The sequence below is a fragment of the Ovis aries genome, chromosome 16 (genome assembly GCF_016772045.2).
Source record: "Ovis aries strain OAR_USU_Benz2616 breed Rambouillet chromosome 16, ARS-UI_Ramb_v3.0, whole genome shotgun sequence".
NCBI classification, from domain to species: domain Eukaryota; kingdom Metazoa; phylum Chordata; class Mammalia; order Artiodactyla; family Bovidae; genus Ovis; species Ovis aries.
In genome coordinates this window covers 56,540,313-56,566,870 of record NC_056069.1, presented here as the reverse complement: position 1 = coordinate 56,566,870, position 26,558 = coordinate 56,540,313, and the positions used below count along the sequence as shown (strand labels likewise).

General features: G+C 42.3%; 1 protein-coding gene across 7 annotated transcripts in view; it reads right to left on the bottom strand.

The window, feature by feature from the left end:
• Window positions 1-26,558, bottom strand: part of MYO10 (myosin X) — a 259,943-nt gene that overhangs the window by 92,363 nt on the left and 141,022 nt on the right. For all 7 annotated transcript variants that reach the window (XM_042233921.1, XM_042233923.1, XM_027980154.2 and 4 more), the window contains 13 exons: window positions 21,815-21,949; window positions 20,029-20,153; window positions 19,326-19,339; window positions 19,126-19,210; window positions 18,037-18,140; window positions 8,271-8,400; window positions 6,679-6,797; window positions 4,922-5,068; window positions 4,671-4,771; window positions 4,493-4,559; window positions 3,880-3,972; window positions 3,388-3,456; window positions 2,419-2,501 (listed from right to left, as the gene is read on the bottom strand). In XM_042233921.1, the coding sequence (XP_042089855.1) occupies window positions 2,419-2,501; window positions 3,388-3,456; window positions 3,880-3,972; window positions 4,493-4,559; window positions 4,671-4,771; window positions 4,922-5,068; window positions 6,679-6,797; window positions 8,271-8,400; window positions 18,037-18,140; window positions 19,126-19,210; window positions 19,326-19,339; window positions 20,029-20,153; window positions 21,815-21,949 (1,272 nt within the window). The remainder of the gene's footprint in view (window positions 1-2,418; window positions 2,502-3,387; window positions 3,457-3,879; window positions 3,973-4,492; window positions 4,560-4,670; window positions 4,772-4,921; window positions 5,069-6,678; window positions 6,798-8,270; window positions 8,401-18,036; window positions 18,141-19,125; window positions 19,211-19,325; window positions 19,340-20,028; window positions 20,154-21,814; window positions 21,950-26,558) is intronic.

Below are 26,558 nucleotides of genomic sequence, written 5' to 3'. Positions count from 1 at the left end.
TAAGATGCTGGTCTCTCTCCACACCTGTTTTCTCACTTGGAAATGGGAGTCATTTTAGGATGTAACCTAGGAAGCTGGGGTAAGGATGAAATGAGGAAATGGAGGCAAAAGGCTGAGTGTGACGCCTGGCTCATCCTAAGTGTTGATGATCACTGTTATTATTATTAAAAAGTTCTAGAAAATCTATTGCCACTACTGACAAAGTAAAAGACTTCTCAGGAGCTTTTAATTTATATTTTTGGCTGCACTAGGTCTTCGTTGCTAAGAGGTCTTTTCTCTAGCTGCGGCGAGCAGGGGCTACTCCCCAGCTACTGTGTGTGGGCTTCTCATTGCGGTGGCTTCTCTTGTGGACCACAGGCTCCGGGGCACATGGGCTTCAGTAGTGCAGCACTCAAGCTCAGTTCAGTTGCTCAGTTGTGCCCGACTCTTTGTGACCCCATGAACCGCAGCACGCCAGACCTCCCTGTCCATCACCAACTCCTGGAGTCCACCAAAACCCATGCCCATTGAGTCGGTGATGCCATCCAACCATCTCATCCTCTGTCGTCCCCTTCCCCTCCTGCCCTCAAGCTCAGCAGTTGTGGTTTGTTGGCTCTAGAGCATGCAAGCTTCAGTAGTTGTGGTGTGCTGGTCCAGTAGTTGTGGCTCGAGGGTTCTAGCACAGGGCCTAATTGCTCCAAGGCAGGTGGAATCTTTCCAGACCAGGGATTGAACCCGTGTCCCCAGCACTGGCAGGCGGATTCTTATCCACTGCGCCACTAGGGAAATCCTCAGGACCTTTTTGATCTTCTTTGAATGGAAGATGTTCTGGGCTATAAGAACCAGGGGTCAGGGGTGTAGTGGGTAATGGCTTTGCTAGAGCCAGGAGAGAGACAGTCTGGCTTTCGCATCCCATCAAGGGGACAATGAAAGTGCTTCCCTCATCACTTCTCGTTCTGTTCAACTCTCTCTCACTTTCATCCTTGGGTGATGTTTCGTTCATTCTCGCCCTTCGAAGTTCTCTGTACTTTGAGCGCTTTGGAGAAAAGCTTTGGGTGCCATTAAAATGTCCCACTGGAGGAACAAACGGCAACCCAGTCTGGTATTCTTGCCTGGGAAATCTCATGGACAAAGGAGCCTGGTGGGCTACAGTCCATGGGGTCGCAAAGAGTTGGACGTGACTAACGAGACGGAGTGCAGAATGTCACAGATGCCAAAGGCAAAAGAGAGCAGAGAGGCAAAGACACCAAGCCTCTCCTTCTGCAGAGAGAAACCTGGGCTAAAACAGCGCTCTTGCCTCCAATTCCACTTAACGTTATGATGGTAGCAATCAGTGGAAGGCCATCTTGCTGGCCTCCAGGCCTCGGCCCTTCTCATCACCAAATGTTCCATTTAACCTCAAGACCCCGCTTTTACTTAAATGGAGCAATTTAAATCTGCTTTGAGAGAGAGGTTATCTGCTGTGGTTAAAACATCGCCCTTTTTACAGGTCTGAAAACGCACCTAAAAATAAAAATAGCCGGTAAGGTTGTAATTAGGGAATCTTCATAGAGGAGGGTTAAGACACATTGAAAGATCAGCCACTTCCATCCTGGGCTTCTAAGCTGACACTTAAGATGGGTTCTCTTCACCTCAATTCACAGCTATTTGAGCGAGAGGGTGGCCACCTGGGACTTTCATTTCTAAAAGTATTACAGCTTTTTAGTGACTGTGCTACTTTCCTTCCTTAGATATTGAAAATTTGTGTTAGAGATTCACACTGGATCTAAGACACGTATTGATGACTTTAAGGGCTGTTTCCCCCTCTTTCTCTCTCACAAAGCCTCCTAAAAGCAGGAAGCCTCCTGGCTTAATATATACGAACAAATGAATTCATCATCAAAACTTTTCAGCATATTTTCCTTAACTACTGATTTAATGATGTGAATTTACAATTCATGAATGAATAAATGAATGGGTAATTTTAGCTGAATATTTATATATTTATTTCTCTTGATAACCCTTACACTAACTAGAGACATAAGGTCCTACAAGACCCGAGGCTGACATCAATTTAACGCATAGCTCTAAGCTTGCTATGAAGAAACTAGGTCATGCTGGTTAAAATCTTAGATTCTTGAACCAAGCAGAACAGATCAAATCTAGTTGAAGAATCCTGGGCAAGTCACTTAACCACGCCATGCCTAATCTCCTCACCTGCATAACAGGATGAATAAAAGTATCTAATTTATGGGCTTGGTGTTCCAATGCCACCTCATTAAATGGTAGCCACTGCCACCAGGGCCATTCATATATCTCTCAGGTCACTTTATTGATCAAATATTGCCCAGGGAAGAACACAGACATCAAGTTGCCCCCATATTAAGTTTTTCTGTGTTTGTGAATTAAAAGCATCTGCACAGACATCACTCTGACATCTCAGAAAAGAGACCAGCGCACCGGCTTTCTCTTAGAAGGTTGAGAAGATCGTCCCTGAAGGTATCCCTGTTCTTCTCCAAGATGCCCCGCACGTCATACTGAACCTGGTTTGCAACAACAAATGAGAAAAGGAAGAACTGGTCAAAAGAATCATCTCAAGTCAGAAGCATCCCCTTTAAAAGCTGGACCCATCATTCAGTATATTTATGATCAGCTTCTGAAATTACTATTGTCTAAATACCAAATGGGCAAATATCAGCCGGGATCTTGATTAAGAAGTTGCCTGTCTAAGGGTGTGGGGAACCCTCCTACACTGTTGGTTGGATTGGTTCAGCCACTATAGAAAAAAGTATGGAGGTTCCTCAAAAAATGAAAAACAGAGTTGCCGTATGGCCAAGTAATCCCATTCCTGAGCATCTATCCGGACAAAACTCTAATTCCAAAAAACAAAGGCAGCCCTATGTTCATAGCAGCACTATTTACAACAGTCAAGACATGGGAACAACCTAAATGCCCAGCGACAGATGAATGGATCAAGATGTAGTACATGTATATGCAGGGGGATACTACTCAGCCACAAAAAGAACAAAATGCCATTTGAGGCAACAGGGATGGACCCAGAGATCACCGTACTAAGTGAAGTAAATCAGAAAGACAAATATCACAATATCGCTTATATATGGAGTCAAATGACACAAATGAACTTATCTAAGAAACAGAAACAGACTCACAGCGAGAACAGACCCATGGTGGCCAAGGGGGAGCGGGGTGGGGAGTCTGGGATTAGCAGAGGAAAACTGTTACATGTTGAATGGACAAACAGGGTCCTACTGTATAGGGTGGGGAACTATACTCAATATCCCGGGCCAAACCCTAATGGGAAAAGTATATATATGTGTGTGTAACTGCATCACTTGGCTGTAGAGCAGAAATTAACACCATACTGTAAATCAATCACACTTCAATCATACAAATTCAAACAGGAGTTACCTCTCCAGCATAGTGTTTCACTCCAAAATTGTTGACTGCAACTCTGGGCTTCACATAAAAGTGGTTATTCTTAAAAAAAAAAAAAAAAAAGTAAATGCCCAATTTCACTCACTGATTTCCTGACAGTATAACTACAACTGCCAGTGAATACAATTTCAAAATCCACGACATATAAGAGCTTTGGGACACATCATGTGATCCACTTCATCAAAACCATGCAAGTCTGGTCTGCGTCATTACAGTAGGTTAAAAAGGTTAAATTTTATACTCAAAGTAAACGTGGGCATATTCTGACAAGTAGCCTCAAATCTATGCCTTTGGCTTATTTCTATTTAGTTCTGGCAGAGTGAAGCTTCCATTTGAGAGAGAGAAAAAAAAAAAATCAATGTGAGTAACACCGTGGGGCCAACAGCCCCTAAATCTGTCCTCTATCATCTTAATCCACAGATAAGCTGCCCAGACACAATGAGGAGTTGGCAGGTGTGGACATACAGCATGCTGATTGTGCAACTTCTCCAGTAAGGTGCTATCAGTGGCTTGAGGAAAATGGCTTTCTTCATTGATAAGGGCTAGGAGGCCAAGTTTCTAGAATAGAGGGGAAAAAGAAAGGTTAAATATGAATTAAACATTGAATTTTTGCCTCTAAGTACTTTTACAGCTCCTTTCCTCTCTACTCTCTATCAAGTGGTAAAAAGGGAATAGTTTCTCCGATTGAAAAATTCAGAATGACCCACTATAAAGAACTCCAAACTCATTCCACACTGCAAACACTGAACCCCCTGCAATCTGGTGACCAGAACGTTTACAATCGGCCAATCCACAACCGGGAGGGCAAAGTTTCTGATGCTGACTTAGAATCTCTGGGAAGCCACTCTGCTCACTGTTGATCTTAAAATATCGACTTCAAAGAGACAATGGGCTTGAAGCAGCCAAGTCCTTAAATTCAACCTTGCACAGTTACATGTGTGCTTCCAAATGGTCCATTGTGTTCTAAACATTCACATCTTTCATGTGCGTGTTCGTACAAGCTCTTTTGTTCCCGTAAATATGAATCAGCCCAGCTGGACACCCTTGGGACTGTAACAATTCTTCAACAGTGTGTTACCTTCTCAATCAAGTCCAGGCATTCTCCATTGTCTATCCAGTCAATATCTTCCCACACTAGGCCTTCTCTGTACAAAGATTAAAAAGGTCCAGGCTGTAGTAAAATATCACTTCAAAACTATCCAGTGTAGGGACTCATTTTCTTAAACATTTTGAAATGCAATTCAATGAGTGCTTACCTACTATATTCCAGTTGTTCTAAAGAAAAGATATGCTTGTTGAAATATTCCTGAAGTTTCTCGTTTGCATAGTTTATATTGAACTGCTCAAAGTGATTCACCTAAGGGGGGAAACAATCCAACAAGAGTCTTTAGCACTCTCTCTCTCTCACATAAAAAGGTAAAGAAAAGGCCAACAAAAATCTGTACAGAAAACATAGAGTTTGTTTCATGAGATCTGCTTAGGAGGATCCCACTCATTGGAAGCACACCTCAAAATTTTCAAATCCAAAGATGTCCAAGATGCCAATAGACTTGAAGTCATCTTTGCCTTTGATCCTGCTGTTGATCTTCTTGATCACCCACTCGAAGCAGCGTGCGTAAAGTGCCATGGCCAAGGAGTCCCTGCTGTCTGCCGCCTGAGGGGAGAGGAGACAGAGACGCGGTTTCCCTGATGACTGCAGGGAACCGGATGGGCACGTCTATCCGTGCTGCACACAGGAGCCACTCAGTCTACATCCACGCAGCCTGTGTCAAGTGAATCAATACCATCCAGGAAAACACAGCTGTCTAAAGAAAGGGAAACCTGAAGCTTGCTTATTTGCAGCAAGATTCACCTTGAAGCATCAGACTTTCAAACTCAGCTTTACATATTGAATTATAAGAAAGAATTGGAACCAATATATACAACTCTAAATTTGATCAGGTTTATGCCACTAAGTGCACTTTCCAGGTGGCTCAGTGGTAAAGAATCTGTCTGCCAGTGCAGGAGACTAGGGTTCAACCCCTGGGTTGGGAAGATCCCCTGGAGAAGGAAATGGCAACCCACTCCAATGTTCTTGCCTGGAGAATCCTATGGACAGAAGAGCCTGGTGAGCTACAGTTCATGGGGTTGCAAGAGAGTGGGAAACGACTTAGTGACTAAATAACAACAACAATATGACATTAATTAAGACCTGACTTCACTCATTATCATCTTCTCATATTTTACTTTGTGTACATACAAGTTTTCTTCATGGTATGGTTAGCATCTAGTGCATGTAACTGGCTCAAGGCAAGTTGCAGAGACAAAAATAAATCATACAACATACTGTTGCTTTGCTTTCATTAATAATAATAATAATTTATTAATTATAATAAAACCAACACCAATTAATAATTATTATTACAGCTGTTTATTAACTCTTACTCTGCACCAGTCACTAAGTTTTCAGTTCGGTAGCTCAGTTGTGTCTGAATTTTGGGGACCACATGGACCGCAGCACGCCAGGCTTCCCTGTCCATCACCAACTCCCAGAGCTTGCTCAAACTCATGTCCACTGAGTTGGCAATGCCACTAAGTTTTTAGCATTTATGTATTTTTTACTATCATCCTTATACATGGCAACCCACCCCAGCATACTTACCTGGAGAATTCCATGGACAGAGGAGCCTGGCAGGCTCCCGTCCTTGGGGTCACAGAGTCGGACATGACTGAATGACCACTACCTTCACATCCTTGTCTTGGGGCTTCTCTGGTGGCTCAAAAGGTAAAGAATCTGCCTGCAATTTGGGACACCCAGGTTTGATCTCTGGGTAGGGAGAGCCTCTAGACAAGGGAATGGCTACCCACTCCAGTATTCTTGCCTGGAGAATTCCATGCACAGAGGAGCCTGGTGGACTACAGTCCATAGGTTCACAAGGAGTCGGACATGACTGAGCAACTAACACTTTATTTTCATCCTTGTCTTACAGAAGAGGAAACTGAGGCACCGTGAATAAATTCCCAAGATGAGAATATAATAAGCGGAAGACTCAGGACTCAGACTCAGAAAATCTCCCCCAGTCCTATTCCTCTTAAACATTCTGCTACGCTGTCTCTAAGATGACCACTGAACCACTTCGCCTATCCCCTCAACATGGATGTCTTACTCTGATCCTGAGCCAAAAGCATTCAAATGGATCGCTGCAGTTACTTATTCAAATCAAAACCATGGATCTGCAGACCCAGAGGCATCTTTAGAAGTTGCTCTGAGGGCCACACACATACCTGCTGAATGTTGAGAGGTGTAAGGATCTCCTCCCCCCGGAGGAACATGGACCTCTGGGTCAAGGCGTCTGTGAGCTGTGCCGGGTCCAGCCCAAGTAACTCTGCAGACCTGCCCAAGGCTGGGGAGGAAGGACAAGGCGAAAATGGATGCACAACCCCAAGAAGGGACAGCCCATGGGACCCCAAATGGGTGCAAAGCCAATGCCACCAAGCGACACAGTAAAGCAGAGAATATTCCTAAGTCCCTCGGGCAGGACCTAGAGGACACATGTTCTACTGGCAGGCTTTTCACTCCCTAAATGAGTCTTAGGTTTACGGCAAACAACCTGGTACTTGGAACAAGTGCGGTCCAGAGAACCCCCCTGGCAGGTTCCCCAAGACGCTATCAGAGGTTTGCAAGGCCCATAACTATTTCAATAGCAAGACTAGCTTTTTTTTTTTAGTGATAAACTCTGTTATTTGCTTTTTCACTCTCATTCCCTCACAAGTATACAGAAGAATATTCCAGAGGCCACATGACATGAGCAGCTCAACAAGCTGAAGGCAGAAATGGAAGCCAGCTGTCCTTCATTACACCAGATATTTCAAACAGTTACACAATCATTAGACAATGTCAGTCGTTATTGACTTGCTCTTTTTTGTTTTGGAACATGGCCTTTCAAATAAACTACTACTTATTTTACTATATGCAAGGGGTTGGTTATGGTTATTTTCAAGTAAATCTATTTATTAATTATTTTTTAACTATCTCTGCTTTTATTTCTAAAGGGCTTCCCTGGTGACTCAGATGGTGAAGAATCGCCTGCAATGCAGGAGACCTGGGTTTGATCCCTGAGTCAGGAAGACCCCTGGAGAAGGGAATGGCTACCCACTCCAGTTTTAACTGCCTTTGTTTTCACTTCTAAAGCAGTAAACATCCACAGGTATGATCCATGGGAAGGAGAACTACAGGCCCCCAGCCCCGGGCAACTCGAGGGCCACTTTGAACTTACACTCATCCAGTTCCCAGCCTCTATGCCCTCATCCACTGCATCCATCAGAAAAGTTTAAAGAATAAATCACTCCAGGAAAATGACAACTGACATTGTAACATGTATGTTAACTCACTTAGTCTTAAGACATCTCCGCTGTGCACTTTACAGTGAGAAGTCATGAGTGCTGAAGGGATAAGTAACCCAAGGAAACAGCTTGTGGCAGAGCTGGGCTACGAACCAGTCATCCTGGCTTGAAAACTAACGGTCTTAACTATTCCACTACGGCAGCCCTCTGTAGCCAGGAATTAACTACAATGACACTACACACCTGACTCAAGACATTCTTCCTACATCAAATTCTTGTTGCCCCTATTTCCTCTTACTGGCCCACTTTCCTTCTTTCTTAGCAGAAAATGAGAACACAGCCACCATTCCATGCAGAAATCACTTGTTTGATGCTTTGACCCTTTACTAGCTGACCTTTCACATCAAACTTCTGTAGCTGTTACTCTAGGGCTCAAAATGTTTTTTTGTCAAAGGCCAGACAGAAAATATTTGAGATCTACATTTCTTATGAGGCAAAAGCCAAGGAAGTGAAGCAGGGAGAAGCAACCTTACCCGTTTTGAAGGAAACTTGCGCCCCACCAGCAGTGATAAATTCTATATTCCCAAGATGTAATATACCAGCAAGCAACCTCAACACTTCCCGAACTTCTTCCTTGCTAAACTGCATGACCTCCATTGCCATCTGGAAGGAAACAAGGTTAGTTTTTCATCTTTTTTCATACTAAAAAAAATGAAAATGGTCAATACTCAACAAAGTTACTAAGTACAAGGCGAGAAAGCAAGAAATATTGGGGGTTGGCCAAAAATTTCATTGGGGATTTTCCATTAGATGCTGCAAGAAAAAATCGAACACATTTTTCGGTCAACCCCTTTTATATGACAAACACTTTAAATGGGTACACATAAAAGAAAAGCAAGACATTAGGAAAGAACTGTATGATACTTAAGAGATAACCCAATCAATAAGATTAAAAAAAAATAAGTATCTGCTTTACACACAAGACTCCTGTTTATGCCAGAAAAGAATTACTCCAGAGAGTGATAGTAATGATAGCGACAAAAAAATTCTTTCTATGTGTATCAAAATGTAATGGACCATTTATTTTCTTACACATAAAAAATAGGGGGCATGGGGTGGGGAGGGAGGTGGGAGGGGGTTCAGGTTGGGGGGACACAACTGCACCCGTGGCTGATTCATGTCAATGTATGGCAAAACCATCACAATATTATAAAGTAATTATCCTCCAATTAAAATTAATTAATTTTTTTAAAAGAAAAGAACATGTCAGGGGTGGGAGATACTTCATGAGACTCCTCCAGTATAAATCTGGGGACTTGTCTTATCGGTTAAAAGAAGCAGGGACCCTGATAAGTAGAATGAAATTCTCCATCAGGGGTTCTAACAAGAGAAGAAACGTCTGCTCCTTTTGTAAAAGATGCTGATGGAAAAACTGAACGGATCTAGATTTGTCTTCCCTGACAGTCATCACACTGCTATTCTCCATTTCTCCAAAGGATTTTTAAGGTCTTACTTCGGCCTCTGGATACTAAGTAGAAGTTAACACAATGCTGATTTGAAAAAGAAAAAAGAACAAGCACCAACAGGGGCTTTGTTCCCCAGAAAGTTTCTGAACTGAAACCAGGCATCTTCTGAATCAGATCAAAGATTTGCTCATTATCTCTTAGGATTTAGGAGACATACTCTTGTCAAGAAAAGAGCCAGCTACCCTCTCCCACTCCTGCTCTACACATACGCACACGGATGCACGCACGCACACACACGTGCAGAACAGAGGACGGAACTGCTAGCAATATGGATGAAAATAACCTACAAAGAGAACTCAGACCCATGATCACTACAATGACCACTGGAACGGGAAGAAGGAAGCCACACAGCACTGGGAAGCCACAGAAGCTGCAAGAGGAAACGACTGGAGATTTTAAAATATGAAAAGTAATTTCTTTAAGAGGAAAGAAAAAAAAAGCCAGAAACAAAGGGCAAAAACAATAAACAGGAAAACAAAATTAAAAGAAAAAACTGCATAAGGCAAGGAACCAACAGCTATATTAAGAGACACATGATGTAGTAAAATAAAATAGGCACCTTTTATAAGAGGAAATGCAAATCCACAGAGAAATGTTTTCCTTCCTAGAAATCCAACACATGCATATTGAAGAAAATGAGATAACTTCTATTAAATTAACAAAAATTTTTCTGAATGATAAAATGAGTGAAAGTGGGGTATTTATGCAGTGGTCACTCACTGGTAGTATATGTCAGTATAATCTTTTTGGAAAAAACAAGATTATGGGTCAGTGTTGTGCGGGACCACCTAGGTACATAATCTTAAAACGTTCAGAGAAGTTACACAAGTTTCTCAGGGTTACAAAACCAAGATTCAAAGTCAGGCCTGACGAACACAAAGTCTAGGAACTTACTCTCCATTCGGTTGTATGCTTTTTTTTCTTTTTACATCCTTAGAAATTCACCCTTAATTTCAGTGCTGGAATTTTTTTATTTTTAGCAACCATATGTGGCATGTGGGATCCTAGTTCCCTGTGCAGGGATCAAACCCATGCCCCCCTGCATTGGGAGTGCAGAATCTTATCCACTGTACCACTAGGAAGTTCCAATGTTGAAGAAAGCTTTTTAAAATATTCACTATCTTAACAACACTTTCAGAGAAAAAAAAGTTCTAGCTCTTCTACAATCAGACAAATCAAATATAGTTAAGCAAACTTGTTATAGAACAGTATAGAGTTTTTAGAGGAAATTATCAACATTACATAGACACATGATATTTATGATAGCTTTATGTAAAAAGTACTAAATTATATTTGTGCAACTAATTTTTTTTTAAGAAAATCAGGCTGGGAACAAAATCTACAAAATTGAAAATAGTTGCAATGTTACCACTGGCAGGCTAATGGACATTATATTCACATCTTTTAAAATTGTTGACATGTTTTTACTGTAACAACTGAGTCTGTTAATGGGTAAATGGATAAATAAATTGCTGTCTATTCAATGGAATACTATTCATTGTAAAAAGAAACAATTCTGTTAGGTGCAGTTTGGATGTGTGAAAGAAGCCAGAGAGAGAGGAGAAGAGATTTTATACGATTTCATTTTCAGGAAACTCTAGAAAAGACACATTTTTCTAGGTTTCCTAGGGCTAGGGAGTCTGGGATTGTCTAGGAAGGGGGACAAGAAATCTTTAGGGTGTAGAGTTGTCCTTCAGTTTGATCGTGGTTGTGGGTACACGAGTGCATAAATTTACTTTATATGCTTTATATGAGGGCATTTTATTATATATACATTATAACTTAATAAAAGGGACTACAAAAAAAATAAAAATAAAAAGACCATGAATTGTTTAACAGAGTAAGAGAAAAGACTATCATTTTATGGGTACAGACAAAAATTGATGCCAAGAATAAGAACTATCGGTCAAGTGCTCATCAATTTTTAAAAACCTATCGGAAAGTAATTATTCAAATTTACTTATTCTAAAAGCAAAGAAATATGGCTAAGAAATACAGAATATCTATTATGCTCAAGACTTTATAACAGTAGTAGTAGTAGTAACGTTAGTCACGTCTGATGCTTTGCGACCCCACGGACTATAGCCTACCAGGCTCCTCTATCCATGGAATTCTCCAGACAAGAATACTGGAGCCGGTTGCCATTTCCTTCTCCAGGGGATCCTCCTGATCCAGGGATCAAACTCGCGATTCCTGCATTGCAGGCAGATTCTTTACCATCACTGCCAGCAGGGAAGCTTTTCAAAACAGTGGTAAGGACCAATTTAGATGTTTGCAAAATAACTATAAAGCATCCATGCCATGGTAAAGTTAATAATTTTTTTTTTATTAAAGTTTTCCTCCTGTAGCACAGGACCTCTTCAACACTAATTTATAAAAATTTTCTAAGCTCGTCTTAGGATGACCATAGAGATAAAAGATTTCACTGTAACTCACTAGCCTGGACTTTATATAACACTAAACAAATAAGACCTTCCACAGAGAACAGACTTGTCAAGGGGGAAGGGAGTCAGGAGAGGGCTGGATTCGGAGTTTGGGATTAGTGGATACAAAATATTATATACAGAATGGATAAACAAGATCCTATTGTATAGTACAGGGAACTATCTTCAGTATTCTAGAATAAGCCATAATGGAAAATATGAAAAAGAATCTGTATACATGCACACATATATAACTGAATTACTTGGCTGTACAATAGAAACTAACACACTATAAATCAACTATACTTCAAGTTTTAAAAATCTCCTCTATACTTGCCGGGAAAAAAAGGAAGGTCTTCAAAACATAAGTCCACAGTAGCAGAAAACTGCAAACTGTAAAATAAAAAATATCAAAAGATGCTCCATGAAAAAAATTCTTGGTTAAGCTCTGAAAATACAAAGATTACATATGAGACATGAAAGCAAATGAATAAAGTGTGCTTTCTGTATGAAATTTGTGACTTCTTCACTCTCAAGTTTAACTCTAAGTGAATTAGGAGTGTGGTGACAAGCATCAATCACGTGCCATGGGGTAATGCAATGGCTGGAACCAATTAACACCAACCAGCACAGGCGTGGCCACTCACCGCTGCCAGCCAGAGTCTCCATTCACCGTTTACTACCGTCCTGTCTGCAGTCTTAAAGTAGCCACTTTAAGACTTTTCTTAAATTTTTATTGAAATACAGTTGATTTACAATGCTGTTAAGCCTCTTTATAATTATCTTTTCTCAACAACATGGCTCAAGACTTTAAAAAAAAAAAAAAAAAAACCCTGGGAAATTCTCAGTACAGTTCAGGAGCATGAAACAGCAATTTAGCTATAAAACTGGCACAAAGTCATAGAAAATGTTTTCAATAGTCTTTAATAAGCACATAAAAAACAGGTGATTGTGAAAGTGTGGGGTGGGAGGGGAGTGATGACAAATACATAATACAATCCCAATCAGGTTTGGGGTCAGAAGGAAGCCAGGCTTTTCACAGTGGAAGCAAACAAGGAAGAGGAGTGAATTTCAGGTACAAAAAGTAAATCCACTTGGGTCTCAGCTGTGAGGTGGGGGTACCATCTAAGGAAGCCAAGGGTCCTCAGCTGAATCGTGAATAAATGGATTGAATAAGATGGGGTAGGAGGGGAGGTGTCTGGGCACAGTAAATCATGAGTGAAGGATCAATACTTTGAAAATTTATTATGTAATTTTATACTAGGAGAGATTATAGCATTGTATAATATAAAATTAGCTTCTACTCCTGAATTTTCCAACACTGAAAGAGACTGAAGTTTTCAAATGTGGCAAAATCGAGGTATAAAGTCAGGCTTTTATTTTAAAATTTCTACTGGGGCATAGTTGATTTATAATGTTGTCTTAAGTTTCAGCTGTACAGCACAGCGAATCAGTTACACGTATACATGTATCTACTCTTTCCTGGATTCTTTTCCCATATAGACCATCACAGAGTGCTGAGTAGGGCACCCTGTGCTAGACAGTAGGTCCTTAGCACTTATCTATTCTATACCTAGTAGTGTGTATGTCGGCAAAGGCAGTGGCACCCCACTCCAGTACTCCTGCCTGGAAAATTCCATGGACAGAGGAGCCTAGTGGGCTGCAGTCCATGGGGTCACTCAGAGTCAGACACGACTGAGCAACTTCACTTTCACCTTTCACTTTCATGCACTGGAGAAGGAAATGGCAACCCACTCCAGTGTTCTTGCCTGGAGAATCCCAGGGACGGGGGAGCCTGGTGGGCTGCCATCTATGGGGTCGCACAGAGTCGGACACGACTGAAGTGACTTAGCAGCAGTGTATATGTCGGAAAAGGCAGTGGCACCCCACTCCAGTACTCCTGCCTGGAAAATTCCATGGACGAGGAGCCTGGTAGGCTGCAGTCCATGGGGTTGCACAGAGTCAGACACGACTGAAGCGACTTAGCAGCAGCAGTGTATATGTCAATTCCAATCTTTCTGTTCATCCCTCTCCCCGACCCCCCAGTGACCATAAATTTATTTTCTACAGCTGTAAGACTTTCTGTTTTGTGGATAAGTTCATTTGCAGCCTTTTCTTAGATTCTACAAATAAGTGATGTCATATGCTATTTGTCTTCCTCTGTCTGACTTACTGCACTCAGTATGACAATCTCCAGGTCCATCCATGTTGATGCAAATGGAATTATTTCATTCTTTTTTTATGGCTGAGAGCCCTCTAAATCTTTATAAGGTCAGACTGATGAGGAGAGAACGTAGGGGTAGATGGGTTCACACTGTTAAAAACAGGGGTACACCCAGTAAAACCTACATGGTCAGGAAACTCCAGTCTTGGTAGACGGCTATGAACACCATTACCAATTAATATTTGTGGAGTCAAAAGAATAAAGAGATTATCACTCAAAGACTCTTGTTATCGTCCTCATATTTCAACAGCCACCATTCTGGTAGGTCAAATGCAGGCAATGAAAATAAATTAGTTGTTATTATTTTATTGAAATAGCTTTTCATTCTGACTCAGCAATTTATAGTGCAACCTGGAAGACTACAAAGAAAAAAAAAAGAGCTATGAAATTTAGTCTGTGTTCACTGTCTCTCCCCAGGAAAAACTGGATCCCCTAAGAATGGTTCAGGATCCTTTACAGGTACATATTTATAGTAATGTCAGGTGGTATCAATGAAGAATTTTAAAAATACATAAATTCTCAATGAAATAAGCAAAATTCCTGAAAGGTCCTATTGCCAGAGTATGTTGACATTAAAGCTGATAAAAAGAATAATGATCTTTTTTTAGTAGCTGAAAATACCAGAGGTGACATGTTCATATGTAATTCACAGGAATAATTTCTCTCTGTTAACATTTTAACACACTCTGTAAACAAATGTTCTTGAGTCCCAATAGGATGTGGTCCCTTCCCTTTCTTCAACCCGGAAACCTCTGGGAAAAGGAGCTTTATGGAATTAAAAGTAGGAAGATACAAATTTCAATGGTACTTGATTTTGGAAGGAAATTGAGACAAAGCTATGGTTTTTCCGGTAGTCGTCTATGAATGTGAAAGCTGAACTATTAAGAAGGCTGAGTGTCAAAGAACTGATGCTTCCAAATTGTGGTGCTGGAGAAGACTCCTGAGAGTCCCTTGGACCACAACCAGATCAAACCAGTCAATCCTAAAGGAAATCAATCCTGAATATTCATTGAAAGATGGATGCAGAAGCTGGAACTCCAATCCTTTGCCTATGTGATGCAAAGAGCAACTCACTGGAAAAGACTATGATGCTGGGAAAGACTGAGGGCAGGAGAAGGGGGCAACAGAGGATGAGATAGATAGATAGCATCACCAACTGAATGGACATGAATTTGAGCCAACTCTGGGAGATAGTGAAGGACAGGGAAGCCTGGCGTCCTGCCGCCCATGGGATTGCAAAGAGTCGGACTTGATTTAGCAACCGAACAACAAGAGGAGACAAATTACATGATAAAACAACAGCATAATCTATCCCAGTCATCCTAATTTCTTTAACAGAATATAGCGATTATATAGATGGTTTGCTCACTACAGTCTCCTTGTTGCTAGAGCAGTGTCTGCCTGGCACACAACAGATGCTTAAAAACGCTGAAGGCAGAAAATCAACTTTAGAGCCAGAAGTGTTCAGTGTCTCTTTAACCACCTGTATCACTCTTGGTTATAGAGCGCTAAGCAAGACACAAAAATGGGTTGGCTGGTACTGATATGATACTTTATACTCCTGTATTATAGAAATCATGATTTGATAAAAGTGTTAGTCACTCAGTCGTGTCAACTCTGTGCAACCCCATGGACTGTAGCCCACCAGGCTCCTCTGACCATGGGATTCTCCAGGCAAGAATACTGGAGTGGGTTACCATTTCCTTCTCCAGGGGATCTTCCTGACCCAGGGATTAAACCTGGGTCTCCCACATTGCAGGTAGATTCTTTACTGACTGAGCCACCAGGGAAAGACCTATGATTTGGTGATATAATCATATAATCATTAAAACTGACATAGTCATTGTAAAAATACTCTAACAGAATAATAAAGAATAAAATAAAACCCTAGAATTCTGCTGTGAGATAACACTTTTCAATTATTTTAGCGTATTTTCTGTATACATACTATACATACATGACATATATACACTTACTTTTCAAATGAAAGATTATATCATGCTGTATTATGCTTTCCTCACTTATAGAATAAACAAGTTTTTCCTTACTGTTAAACATACATGAACATGGTTTTGCGAGCTACAATGGATCTTAAAGATATAATAAATTATTTGAGCCATCCCCCAACTGATTATTTTTGTAGGTTTTGGAGGAGAGAATTTCACTTTTTTATAGAAAAGAATATTTTTCCTCCTTTCTGAGAAGTAGCACATTATTTATTTTTTCTGGCTGCATTGCTTCAATCTTCCAGAAAAATGCTAAATAAGAGCAAAAATCACATGCTCCTGATTTCAATGAATACCAGCTAAGTCTTCACTGACATTTCTGATGGGTCAACACTAAAAAGTAATTGCAAAGCAAATATTTAAGAATCTATAAATAGAATTCCTCTAAGTCTGTTGTGTACATTCATTATGTCAATTTCACATCTAAACTTTTCTTCCCTTCTAGATGACATGTCCTTTCATCGCAGGACCAAATTCCAAATGCCAAAAACCTATCATTTCAACTTAAAAATAAAAACTAGCAATCACTGCAAGAGGGCCGAGCTCCACAAGTTCCCTTGCAGCCTTTAGAAGCAGTGCACAGTTTTGAATCAGAAAATGATGCCCCCGGAGGAAGCCGTCAGACTACCTTCCCCGAGCACTCCTAGGACTAGGAAGGGCCTCGCTGCCCACTGCACCCTGGCGGCCAGTGAGCCGCTCAGTGTGGGCCTGTAGTGACTCTGTAACTTGGATAACAAGGAGTATCTCACTGCAAACATCCACTTTCTAGCACAAAGTGAGTGGAGGAAGCTCATGTAGTGAAAGATGTCTCAGGCATCAAAAGCAGGTTGAGAGAACATTTTAAATAAATACTTAAACATTTCATAAAATTCAATTAGCAGGGCCAAATCCTGTACTGCCTAGGGTAGATATACAGCAATGGTGCTGTTAGCAGAGGTTTTTTGGTTAACAGGTTGAAGGAAGGAGAGAGGACAGAGACATCTCTTTGCATTATATGTGGCAGAATGTGACATCTTTTAAAAGGAAGGCTGAGGCGAAGGTGATCATGATACTCTAAGTCTAGTCAGGTTTTATTTTCATTTCAGTTTAAGGGCACATACATTAGACATTGGGAAATGATGTGTGATATACATCCACTTAAAAATATACTTTGCTTTCATTCCAGAAGGTATCCTCATAAATAGTCTAGAAGAGCAAACGGTGATACGGAATCGAGTTGTTGACAACAACTACAAAGACAAATCTAGGTGCCTGGAAATCAGGGGCTACCTACCTGCCTCCCGGTTAGAGTCTAGGATTTGAAGTTAGACTGTGTCTAGATACTGGTTCTGTTAGGTGCTGTGTGTGGTTAGGCTGGTCACCAACCTCTCTGAGTCACAGAATATAGACAACCATATTTCTACCCCTCACAGGGTTGTTAGAAGCAGAGGGATGGTTAAGTCCTCATAGTAAGCAATCAGTGTTAGCTCCATTTATGAATGAACTCTATCTATAGACTCCAACTGCTAAAGGTGCAACTCCAGCAGAAGAACAGACCACACTGATGAAATCTACTGGCCACACTCAACCATGCCCAGGCTTCCTAAATGCAGTCCTTGAGGTATTCAAGAACTGCAGGATACAGCAGGGGTCCACAGCAAAGTGTCTTAAGATGACCACTTTTTGTGCAGTAAGAATCATTTATCAGAATCAGGCTATGAGAACAGGATGAGACCCAACAGTCACCTGATCTAACAGTCGACAGATTTCTTTTGAACTGTGGAATCAATTACTTAAAACAATTTTTAATTGTAAGCCCTGAAACAGATGATCTGCTTACTCCAGTGCCAAACCTGTGATTTTTCTTTTGTTTCGTTTTTCTGAACGCTATTCCAAGCCAATCCCCATCTCTCCTGAATGCAGACATTCACCCATCTTCTAAGAGAGAGGATTCCCTTCCAGGACTTGGAATAAAAAGAAAAGACCTCTTCTTGCAGAGCAGTACAAATGTGATTATTAAAAATTTTTTTGAAACAGAAAATGAAAGTCATCAATTTCATTCTTTTTTTTTTTTTTTTTTTTGCGGGGGTGGAGGTGGGGTTGGAGTCATCCTTATAAAGGAAGATAGGCAAGTAACTTACAATTACTTCCCTAAAGGATTCCTGGTCACTGATTGTCCTGTCTGTCACACATCCAGACTGATTCAAGTAGTGGTAGTTTTCTGGCACAGATAAATAAAATTCTTCTACAAAAAGAAAAACAGAAACATAACATCAGTACTTGACTGGCCAGGGTAAGACAGAACTCAAAAGAGTTTCCACTTTGCAACTTTATTTTTTAAAGTATGGAAAATAATTGTATGCTTGTAATAATAAGCACTAATAAGATGAAAATGTTCTCAGACTGTATGATTTCAATACCTTTAGACCATGAAATTTTTGTACCTGTTTTACGTCCCTGGATGTGCTCTAATGTCTCCCAGTTTATAGTCTATGGGAACTTGAGTAGAATTTGTATCCTACCGTTGTGTGAAAATTGTACAAATCTTAATTATTTTGAATTGGTTCATGCTGCTTTTCACGTCTACTATATCCTTCTACTTTTCTGTATATTCTTTCTATTAATTTCTGAGAGTTTGATACTGAAACTCCAACTAAAAATCAAAATTTATCTACTGACATAATTGTAATATATAGTGAAATTATATGTAACTTTGTTCTATATTTTCCAAGTCTCCTGCAAATGTGTTATCATACTTTCATAATCTAACAAATAAAAAAGAAAGAAAAAAAGATTAAAACATTCTCTCTTCATCATCATCTAGGGAAAGTAAAATGATCAGATTAGAAGGGACGGAAAAAAACACTACTGAAAAAAGTAACTGATGTGGATCCTGTGTTTTTTGTTTTTTTTTTTTTTTAAATCAAATGTTTAGAAATTTGCTTTATTAGCGTAGGATTTAAAAGTAAAGCCAGTTGTGATACATTATGTATTTTTCACAAATATACTTTAAATCAGACAAGAACTAAGATGCCAAAACTTATCAAAAAAAACTCAAGCTTTCTCTACTGATGATTTTCACTCTACAGCAATCTGGTTCTACATGCACTCAGGATCTTTGATCATCTCACACATTTCATTTCAAATGGTGGAAGACCAACAAAGTCCAGTCTTCTCTTTCACAGATGGGTTGTAACAGGAAATGTCTCTGCAGCGGCTCCATCACTCACCTCTCTCTTCATGTCCTAGCCCCGCCAGCAGCGCATAGAATATGTGATAATTCCTTTCCCCGGGGTTTTGCCTTACTACTCGGTTCTGTGAAGAGAAGAAATCAGATTTCTATTCAGAGATGTTTCCTCTGATTAATGACCAAGAACCGTAATTGCTAAAAAATGTTAAAGATAATGTGAATTAAATCATGCTCACTTACTTTTTCTAATAAATCTTCATGTGAAAAGCAATGGCAAGTCAAGGAACAGAACAAGGATACAGGACGCTTCATTGGTCTTTAGTTTTCTACTCTTTGTTACCCAAATAATTACAATTCTTTGTGTCTTGGACATTCTGACTTCCGGTGCCAAAAGATAAGCAAACAAAACAGACTATTTCATCAAAATCCAACTTCAAACAGGATACGTGTGCCCCAGAGGCATCAAACCTATTTGAAACAACTGATTATTTCAAACAACTAATTGCTCAGTCATGTCAGACTCTTTGGGACCTCATGGACTGTAGCCCGCCAGGCTCCTCTGTCCATGGAATTTTCCAGGAAAGAATACTGGAGTGGGAAGCCATTCCCTTCTCCAGGGGATCTTCACAACCCAGGGATTGAACCCCAGTCTCCTGCATTGCAGGCAGATTCTTTACCATCTGAACCACCAGGGAAGCCCACGATATTTGATGAGAAGTCCAAATTTTCAGATTAGGGACATGAAATCAGAGATTCCCAAAAGAAAGAGGGCCCCTTATTTCCTAGGATAATTAACAGGTCAAGCAGAGTAAAACAGGAGCAGTAACAAGGTAGAACCAGAAATGAATGTTTCATATTCTATGTCTGTTTTAAGAAAAACCAAAGAACAGTTTCTACTGGAGAGTCAAACACTAATACACAAAAGCCAAATGAAACAGGATACAATCTACAATTCTACCGCCCTGGATGTTTCCCTTCTGGCCGATGTTCAGCTGAACAAACTTCCCGAAGCGACTGGAGTTATTGTTGTACACAGTCTTGGCATTGCCAAAGGCTTCCATGATGGGGCTGCAAAAAAAAAAAAAAAAAAACCAGGACAACAGTGAGAGGCAATCAGGGTCCATGTAATTAACAACAGTCCTCACCAATGGCAAAATAGACAAGTGCACAAGAAATCTAAAAGCAAAGGGCCCTACAGCAATTATGTTTATTTATAGAAGGACCAGATTTCCCAGCACTTGCTGAAATGGGTTTATAACATGAATCCATCTCAAGGGGGAGAGCTTGCAGCTGGTTGTGTGGGCAAAGGATGCTACCAAGAGTCAAGGAGGCCATGCGGGCTGGTCCCCACCCAAATTAGTTTATTTACACAAGTCAAGGGTTGTGTGTGCGCACACACACACACACACACACACAAACCCACACGAATTCTAGGAACTGAAAAATTCCCCAGTCCTGGAAATTTCACTCATTTGTTGTATGTCCCGGGGGAGCTCATTTAACTTCCTTGGGTCTCCTCCAGCTGTAAAATGTGGTCAGACTAGGTCTGTGGTCAGACTAGGTCAGGGGTCAGACATCTTTTGCTGTAAAGGATCAGATAATAAATACTTTTCGGCTTTGTGGGCCATGTGGTCTCTGATGCAATTACTCAGCTCTGCCATTAGAGTGCAAAAGCAACTACAGACAAGATGGCAAACAAGTGTGTCTGTGTTTCTATAAAGTTTTATTTATAAAACCAGGCTGTAGGAGGAAAATGAAAATGGCCCAGAGAAAGACTCGTGGTGATGGCTGCACAACAACATGAACGTACTTAATGCCACTAAGCTGCACATCGAAAAATATTTAAAGTCACACATTTTGTTATGTATATTTCAGCACAATTTAAAAAATAAATTTTGAAGTCTAAAAAGACAAACCAAAATAGGCTGCAGGATACAGGTGTCAGGCTGGAGTCAGCTGACTTCTGGACTAATTTTTAAATAACAGGACCTATAAAGTCTCTGTGGGTTCTAGGACCTTAAAACGTACCAATCAGACACGGGACAATTACACATTTTAATTAGAATTTCAGAGAGCACTGTACCAAGGCTATCTTTCAAGCTCTGAGGTCATTGCCATTGATGCCGAATTGTTTTGCCACCTGAGAGGCTGAAGAAGTGATGTGGAAGTTGCTTAGTCATGCCCAACTCTTTGCGACCCTATGGACTGTAGCCCACCAGGCTCCTCCATCCATGGGATTTCCCAGGCAATAAGACTACAGCGGGTTGCCATTTGCTTCTCCAGATCTTCCTGCCTCAGGGATTGAATCTGGGTCTCCTGCATTAAGGGCTGATTCTTTACCACCTGAGTCACCAGGGAAGACTCTGGTAAGAGGCTACACAATACCATTCTGCCCACAAGACGCCTCCCAAGAGTTGACTGCTAAGCTCTCTGCGACGTGCTGAAATTTCTGCTGATAACAAGGCCTCCAAACAGCCAGTCAGGAGCTGCCCAGCAGGAGGCAGCTCTGAATGCTCCTCACTCCTTTGCTCAAGCCTGGCCCAGCAATGGAGGGTCAGGTCACCGGAAATCTCCACCTGCGTGTAGAGACTTCTCCTTGAGCAATCATGAAAGCCACATCAAGAAACAGGGCAGACAGAACCCCGAGTTTCAACTACTTCCTGAAATCAGTGGTACAGTGAGGACCGTGGATCCTGTTTGCTGGAACAGGAAACACGATGGGAAAATACCTGCTCTCAAGAATGGCTTGCTCGACAGACGAGGTCTTCTCCTTCGAGGACAAGTCCACAGACTGCTGACTGATGGCTGATAAAAACTTGAGGATCAGCTTCGTGCTCTCGGTTTTCCCTGCGCCACTTTCACCACTGGAAGATAAAATGGAGACGTTTATACCGCTAGTGAAAAAAATAAAATAAAATAAAAACCAACTTGGCCGGAGTCACTCCAAGGTGTCCACAAAACAACTCTTGAACAGTGGGAAAGAGACTCAAGTGCTGAGTTACAGGGAAGTGAGGATCCCTCCTCCTGCTAGCCACCCGGCTTAGATGTTGCCAATGCCTCCCACTAAATAGAAGCCTCCTCTTTGACTAAGCTCAGGTAATAAGACGGACGGTGCCTTTCATTTCCCTGGTAGCTGAGTTGGTAAAGAATGCACCTGCAATGCAGGAGACGTGGGTTCGATCCCTGGGTCGGGAAGATCCCCTGGAGAAGGGAACAGCTTCATCTGGGGCTTTTCAGATGGCGCTAGTGGTAAAGAACCTGCCTGCCAATGCAAGAGATGTAAGAGACGTGGGTTCGATTCCTGGGTTGGGAAGATCTCCTGGAGGAGGGCGTGGCAACTCACTCCAGTATTCTTGCCTGGAGAATCCCCAAGGACAGAGGAGCCTGGTGGGCTACAGCCAATGGGGTTGCAAAGTGTCAGACACAACTGAGCGACTAAGCACAGCACAGCAAGCTCTGCAAAGGCCAGAATAGGGGTTTTGTTCACTGAACTGTCCTCGCTGGTGGCCAGCACTTAGTAAATATTAACTATATGAATGAGTACAATAATGGTATCTTTCTGGTAGACATGAATAAAAATGCAATCTTTCATAAATATTGAGGGGACAAGGCAATGAGCCTGAGGTGCTTGACCCACACTTAGGCATTTTATTCTTGTAATAATACCATGAGGTGGGCAGTGGCTAAGTGTTGGGATCTGAATTGAAGAGCAGGTCTGTTTGCGTCTAAAGGAGTAGTAAAAAGACAGAGAACTTATGAAAAAGTAAAGCAATCACATAACAGCACCCAAACACCAACACCATCATGGGGTAACAGGCTCACAACAGCTCAAGGGGTGAGATAAACACACGTGGTCCCAACAAGTTCTAAAGAAGCAGTCCCCATTGAGTGTCAAAAGCTGGGAGGTTGTGAACGAGGAATTCTGCAGAAAACACCATGAATGATTAAATGCATGTAATGAAGGAGAGGAAATGACTCAGAGATGACACCACCATGCCCAGCTGGATACTGCAGGAATCTCCATCGATCGAGGCCCATCACTGTAACTCCATTCCCCCTGCAGGTGACAGGGTGGTTGGTCATGGGAAAGAGTCAGGATTCCAGCCAAAGAGACTTAAAGTCAAGCATGCTGAGGGTTTCCTGCATGTGCGTGCGGCGTGTGGGTGGGTGGGGTACGTGCACACACACACAAGACCAAGCAAAGTGTCCCTCTGACTGCAGATGGCAAATACCCACAAAGGTGTGGGAAGCCACACCTTTCTCGAGATCAGAAAGCAAAAGCCAAGATAATCAGAGAAGCGCCCAGAGGGAGTGGTTGAACCCACAGCCCTGACCCTGCCCTGCCTTGCGGCCTTAGATGATACAGGCCCAGGCAAGGGACACCAATTCGAGCCGCCTTTTCTGTCGTCGGCAACCAGATGTGGGGCTGCACGTTCATCTCTGCATCTCTGGTACCAGCCAAGCCTGGGAGCTGGCTCATAGGAGGCATTTAGCAGGAAGGAGTAGCAGCAAGTAAGAGAAAGTTGCAGGAAGAACATTTAAATAATTCTTGATATTTAAAAATACACATACCATATCTCCCTAGCAGTTAAATTTTGTTAAAACAAAGCTAAAAGTGACAACTTCTCTAGTTACAATGTATGAAACAGAAATATTGTTTTACACGGTCCCCAAACCCATCTCTGTATCTTGCAGCACACAGAGGGGGCTGGCATTTCAACCTCCCTTGTATGAAGGACAGTGATCAGTAACCAGGAATGAACGTGGCCAACTGAACAACACAGCAGCTAAACTGAGCCAGAGGGGTGTATGTTACTTCCACGTCGGGTGGCTAAACCCCTTCAAGGTTCTCTGGGCTCCCTATCTTACCAGCCTGGCATCTAGGTGCCCTCAGGATGGCAAATCTCCAGAACAAAGTGATGGGTACAACAAAGTCAGGGGTCTCACCTTCCCATATGGGGCTGTGAAAGTTGCTCAGTCACGTCCGACTCTTTGCGACCCCATGGACCATACAGTCCATGGAATTCTCCAGGCAAGCCCCCGTTACAGCCATCAGCACAGCTATGACCCTATCGTGATGAACATGGCAACCATATAGCCGTGGAGAAGAGGCTGTTCGAGGTGGATGGCAAAGACTCATCAAGGAGAAGAAAACCCAAAGCCTGCACTGTCCTTCACCAGCCTGGGATACTGATCTATCTCTAGGCTTCAGCCCCTATGTTTTTCTCACTGTAGCGAATTTTTTTCAAGCATCTTCTATAAGTACATCTCTGTTAAAAATTGGGGGTACAGCTGCTTCACAATGCTGTGTTGGTTTCTGCTGTACAGCAGAGTGAATCAGTTATGTGTATACACACCCCCTCCCTCTTGGCCATCTGTCTCACTCCCGCCCCGCCCTATCCCTTTAGGTCATCACAGAGCACTAAGCTGAGCTCCCCGTGCTACAAGAAGGTTCCCACTAGCTGTCTGTTTCACACATGGCAGTGCACATACGTCAGCCCCAATCCACTCCCACCTCGAAAAATGGTACCGGTTCCCCGGTGGCAATAGAGGCAAAGAACCCTCCTGCCAATGCAGGAGACATAAGAGATGGGGATTCAGTTCCTGGGTCGGGAAGATCCCGTGGAGGAGGGCATGGCAACCCACTCCAGTATTCTTGCCTGGGGAATCCCATGGGCAGAGGAGCCTGGTGGGCTACAGTCCATGGGGTCACAAAGAGTCGGACACAACTGATGTGACTTAACACAGCACGGAACCTATTTAGGCTCATCATTGATCCGTAAAGTAAAACTTCAAAAAGGAACTCAGATTTGTGCAACAGTAATTCTCAAACTTGGCTGTGCATGAGAATTACCTGCTATGTTCCTAATTCGGACCTGTAAAGATAGAACTTAATCAGTAATTTTTTTTTTTTTAAACAAATTTCCAAGTGATTCTACTAAGAAGTCAAGGCTGGGAACAACTATTCTCAAAAGCCTTTTCACATAATTCAGATAGGACTGCACCAGGTTACAAAGGGGACATATATAGCAGGCTGGGGAAGTGCGCCATGAACAAAGCAAAGAATAAATATAAATGACTCACAAGTTGTCAGAACTCAGAAATATGCCAGATGTCCCCAGACATCAGCATCAAGGTACCAGGACTCACTTCTGTCTTGCTCTCCTCTTCCTCCTCCCCTCCCAACCCCTGCCGGTGACTGTGCTGTGTGCTAAGTCGCTTCAGTCGTGTCTGACTCCTTGTTATCCTATGGACCATAGCCTGCCAGACTCCTCTGTCCTTGGGGTTCTCCAGTCAAGAATACTGGAATGGGTTGCCAAGCACCCTCCTCCAGGGGATCTTCCCAACCCAGGGATCGAACTAGCATCTCTTAGGTCTCCTGCATTGGCAGGCGGGTTCTTTACCGCGAGCACCACCTGGGAAGCCCATTCCCCATTTACCGAGGGTCACAAAACACCATCTTTGAAGCAGTGGACAAAGAGCATTTCTGCAGGGACTTCTTCCCTCCTGAAGTATCCATGGGGCCATGACGCAGCAGGCTGCACTAAGGGCTGGGAAGACAGTCTGGAGACAAACGGCCACGGATGGTATTTATGACCCAGCAGCAGCAGGAGATAAAGAGCCACAAATTACGGCTAACGCTGTCAAGTATGAACCTCAGGAGACAGGAGGAGGCATAATTTAGGTGGAGTAAAGGTTCAGCAAAGACCTTTCCCAGGAAATGACATTTGGACTGAAATGCAGAGACACGCACAAAAGTGAGCTGGGAGAAACCTGAAGGATGGGGAGGGGAGGGTTTGGAGCCTTGAGGGAGGGGCAGATGCCCACAGAGCCATAGGGAAAGAAAGCGTGTGCTGGGTCCCACCGAGAGGCCACTGTTTTCCGGGCAAGTATGGAACTGGTTCTTTTCCATAGGAGAGAGGGGGAGAGGCTGGTGATGGACTTTCATGGCTAATGGGTTAGTCAATACATCACACTATGGAATGAATCCTCCATAAAATCCAAAAGGACGGGTTTGGAGAGGATCTGGGCTGGGGCACACGTGGAGGTGGAGAATGGCTCCCGAGAGGGGGTGGGAACTCCTCCCCTTTCCCCATACTCTGCTGCGCATCCCCTCTTCCATCTGCTGTTCCTGAGTTAAACACATCCTTCTATAATACAGTTTATCCCTCCCCCTCCATGAAACTTCAAAGCTGCAAACGTGCCCCTGTTTGCCAGCTGTTGTACTGTACCACTGTACTTCTCAAAGTACTGTACCCATTCATGTGTTTCTTTGCTGTGGTTTTTCATGTATATTACAAGACAGTACTACATAGCTGACTGTGTGAGTTGGGGGGGGGGTGTGTGTGCGTGGGTGTGTGTGCGCATGCGCTAACCAGGTGGTGCTAGGGGTCAAGAATCTGCCTGTCTATGCAGGAGACATAAGAGATGCAGTTCCGATCCCTGGGTCAGGAAGATCCCCTGGGAAGTGGG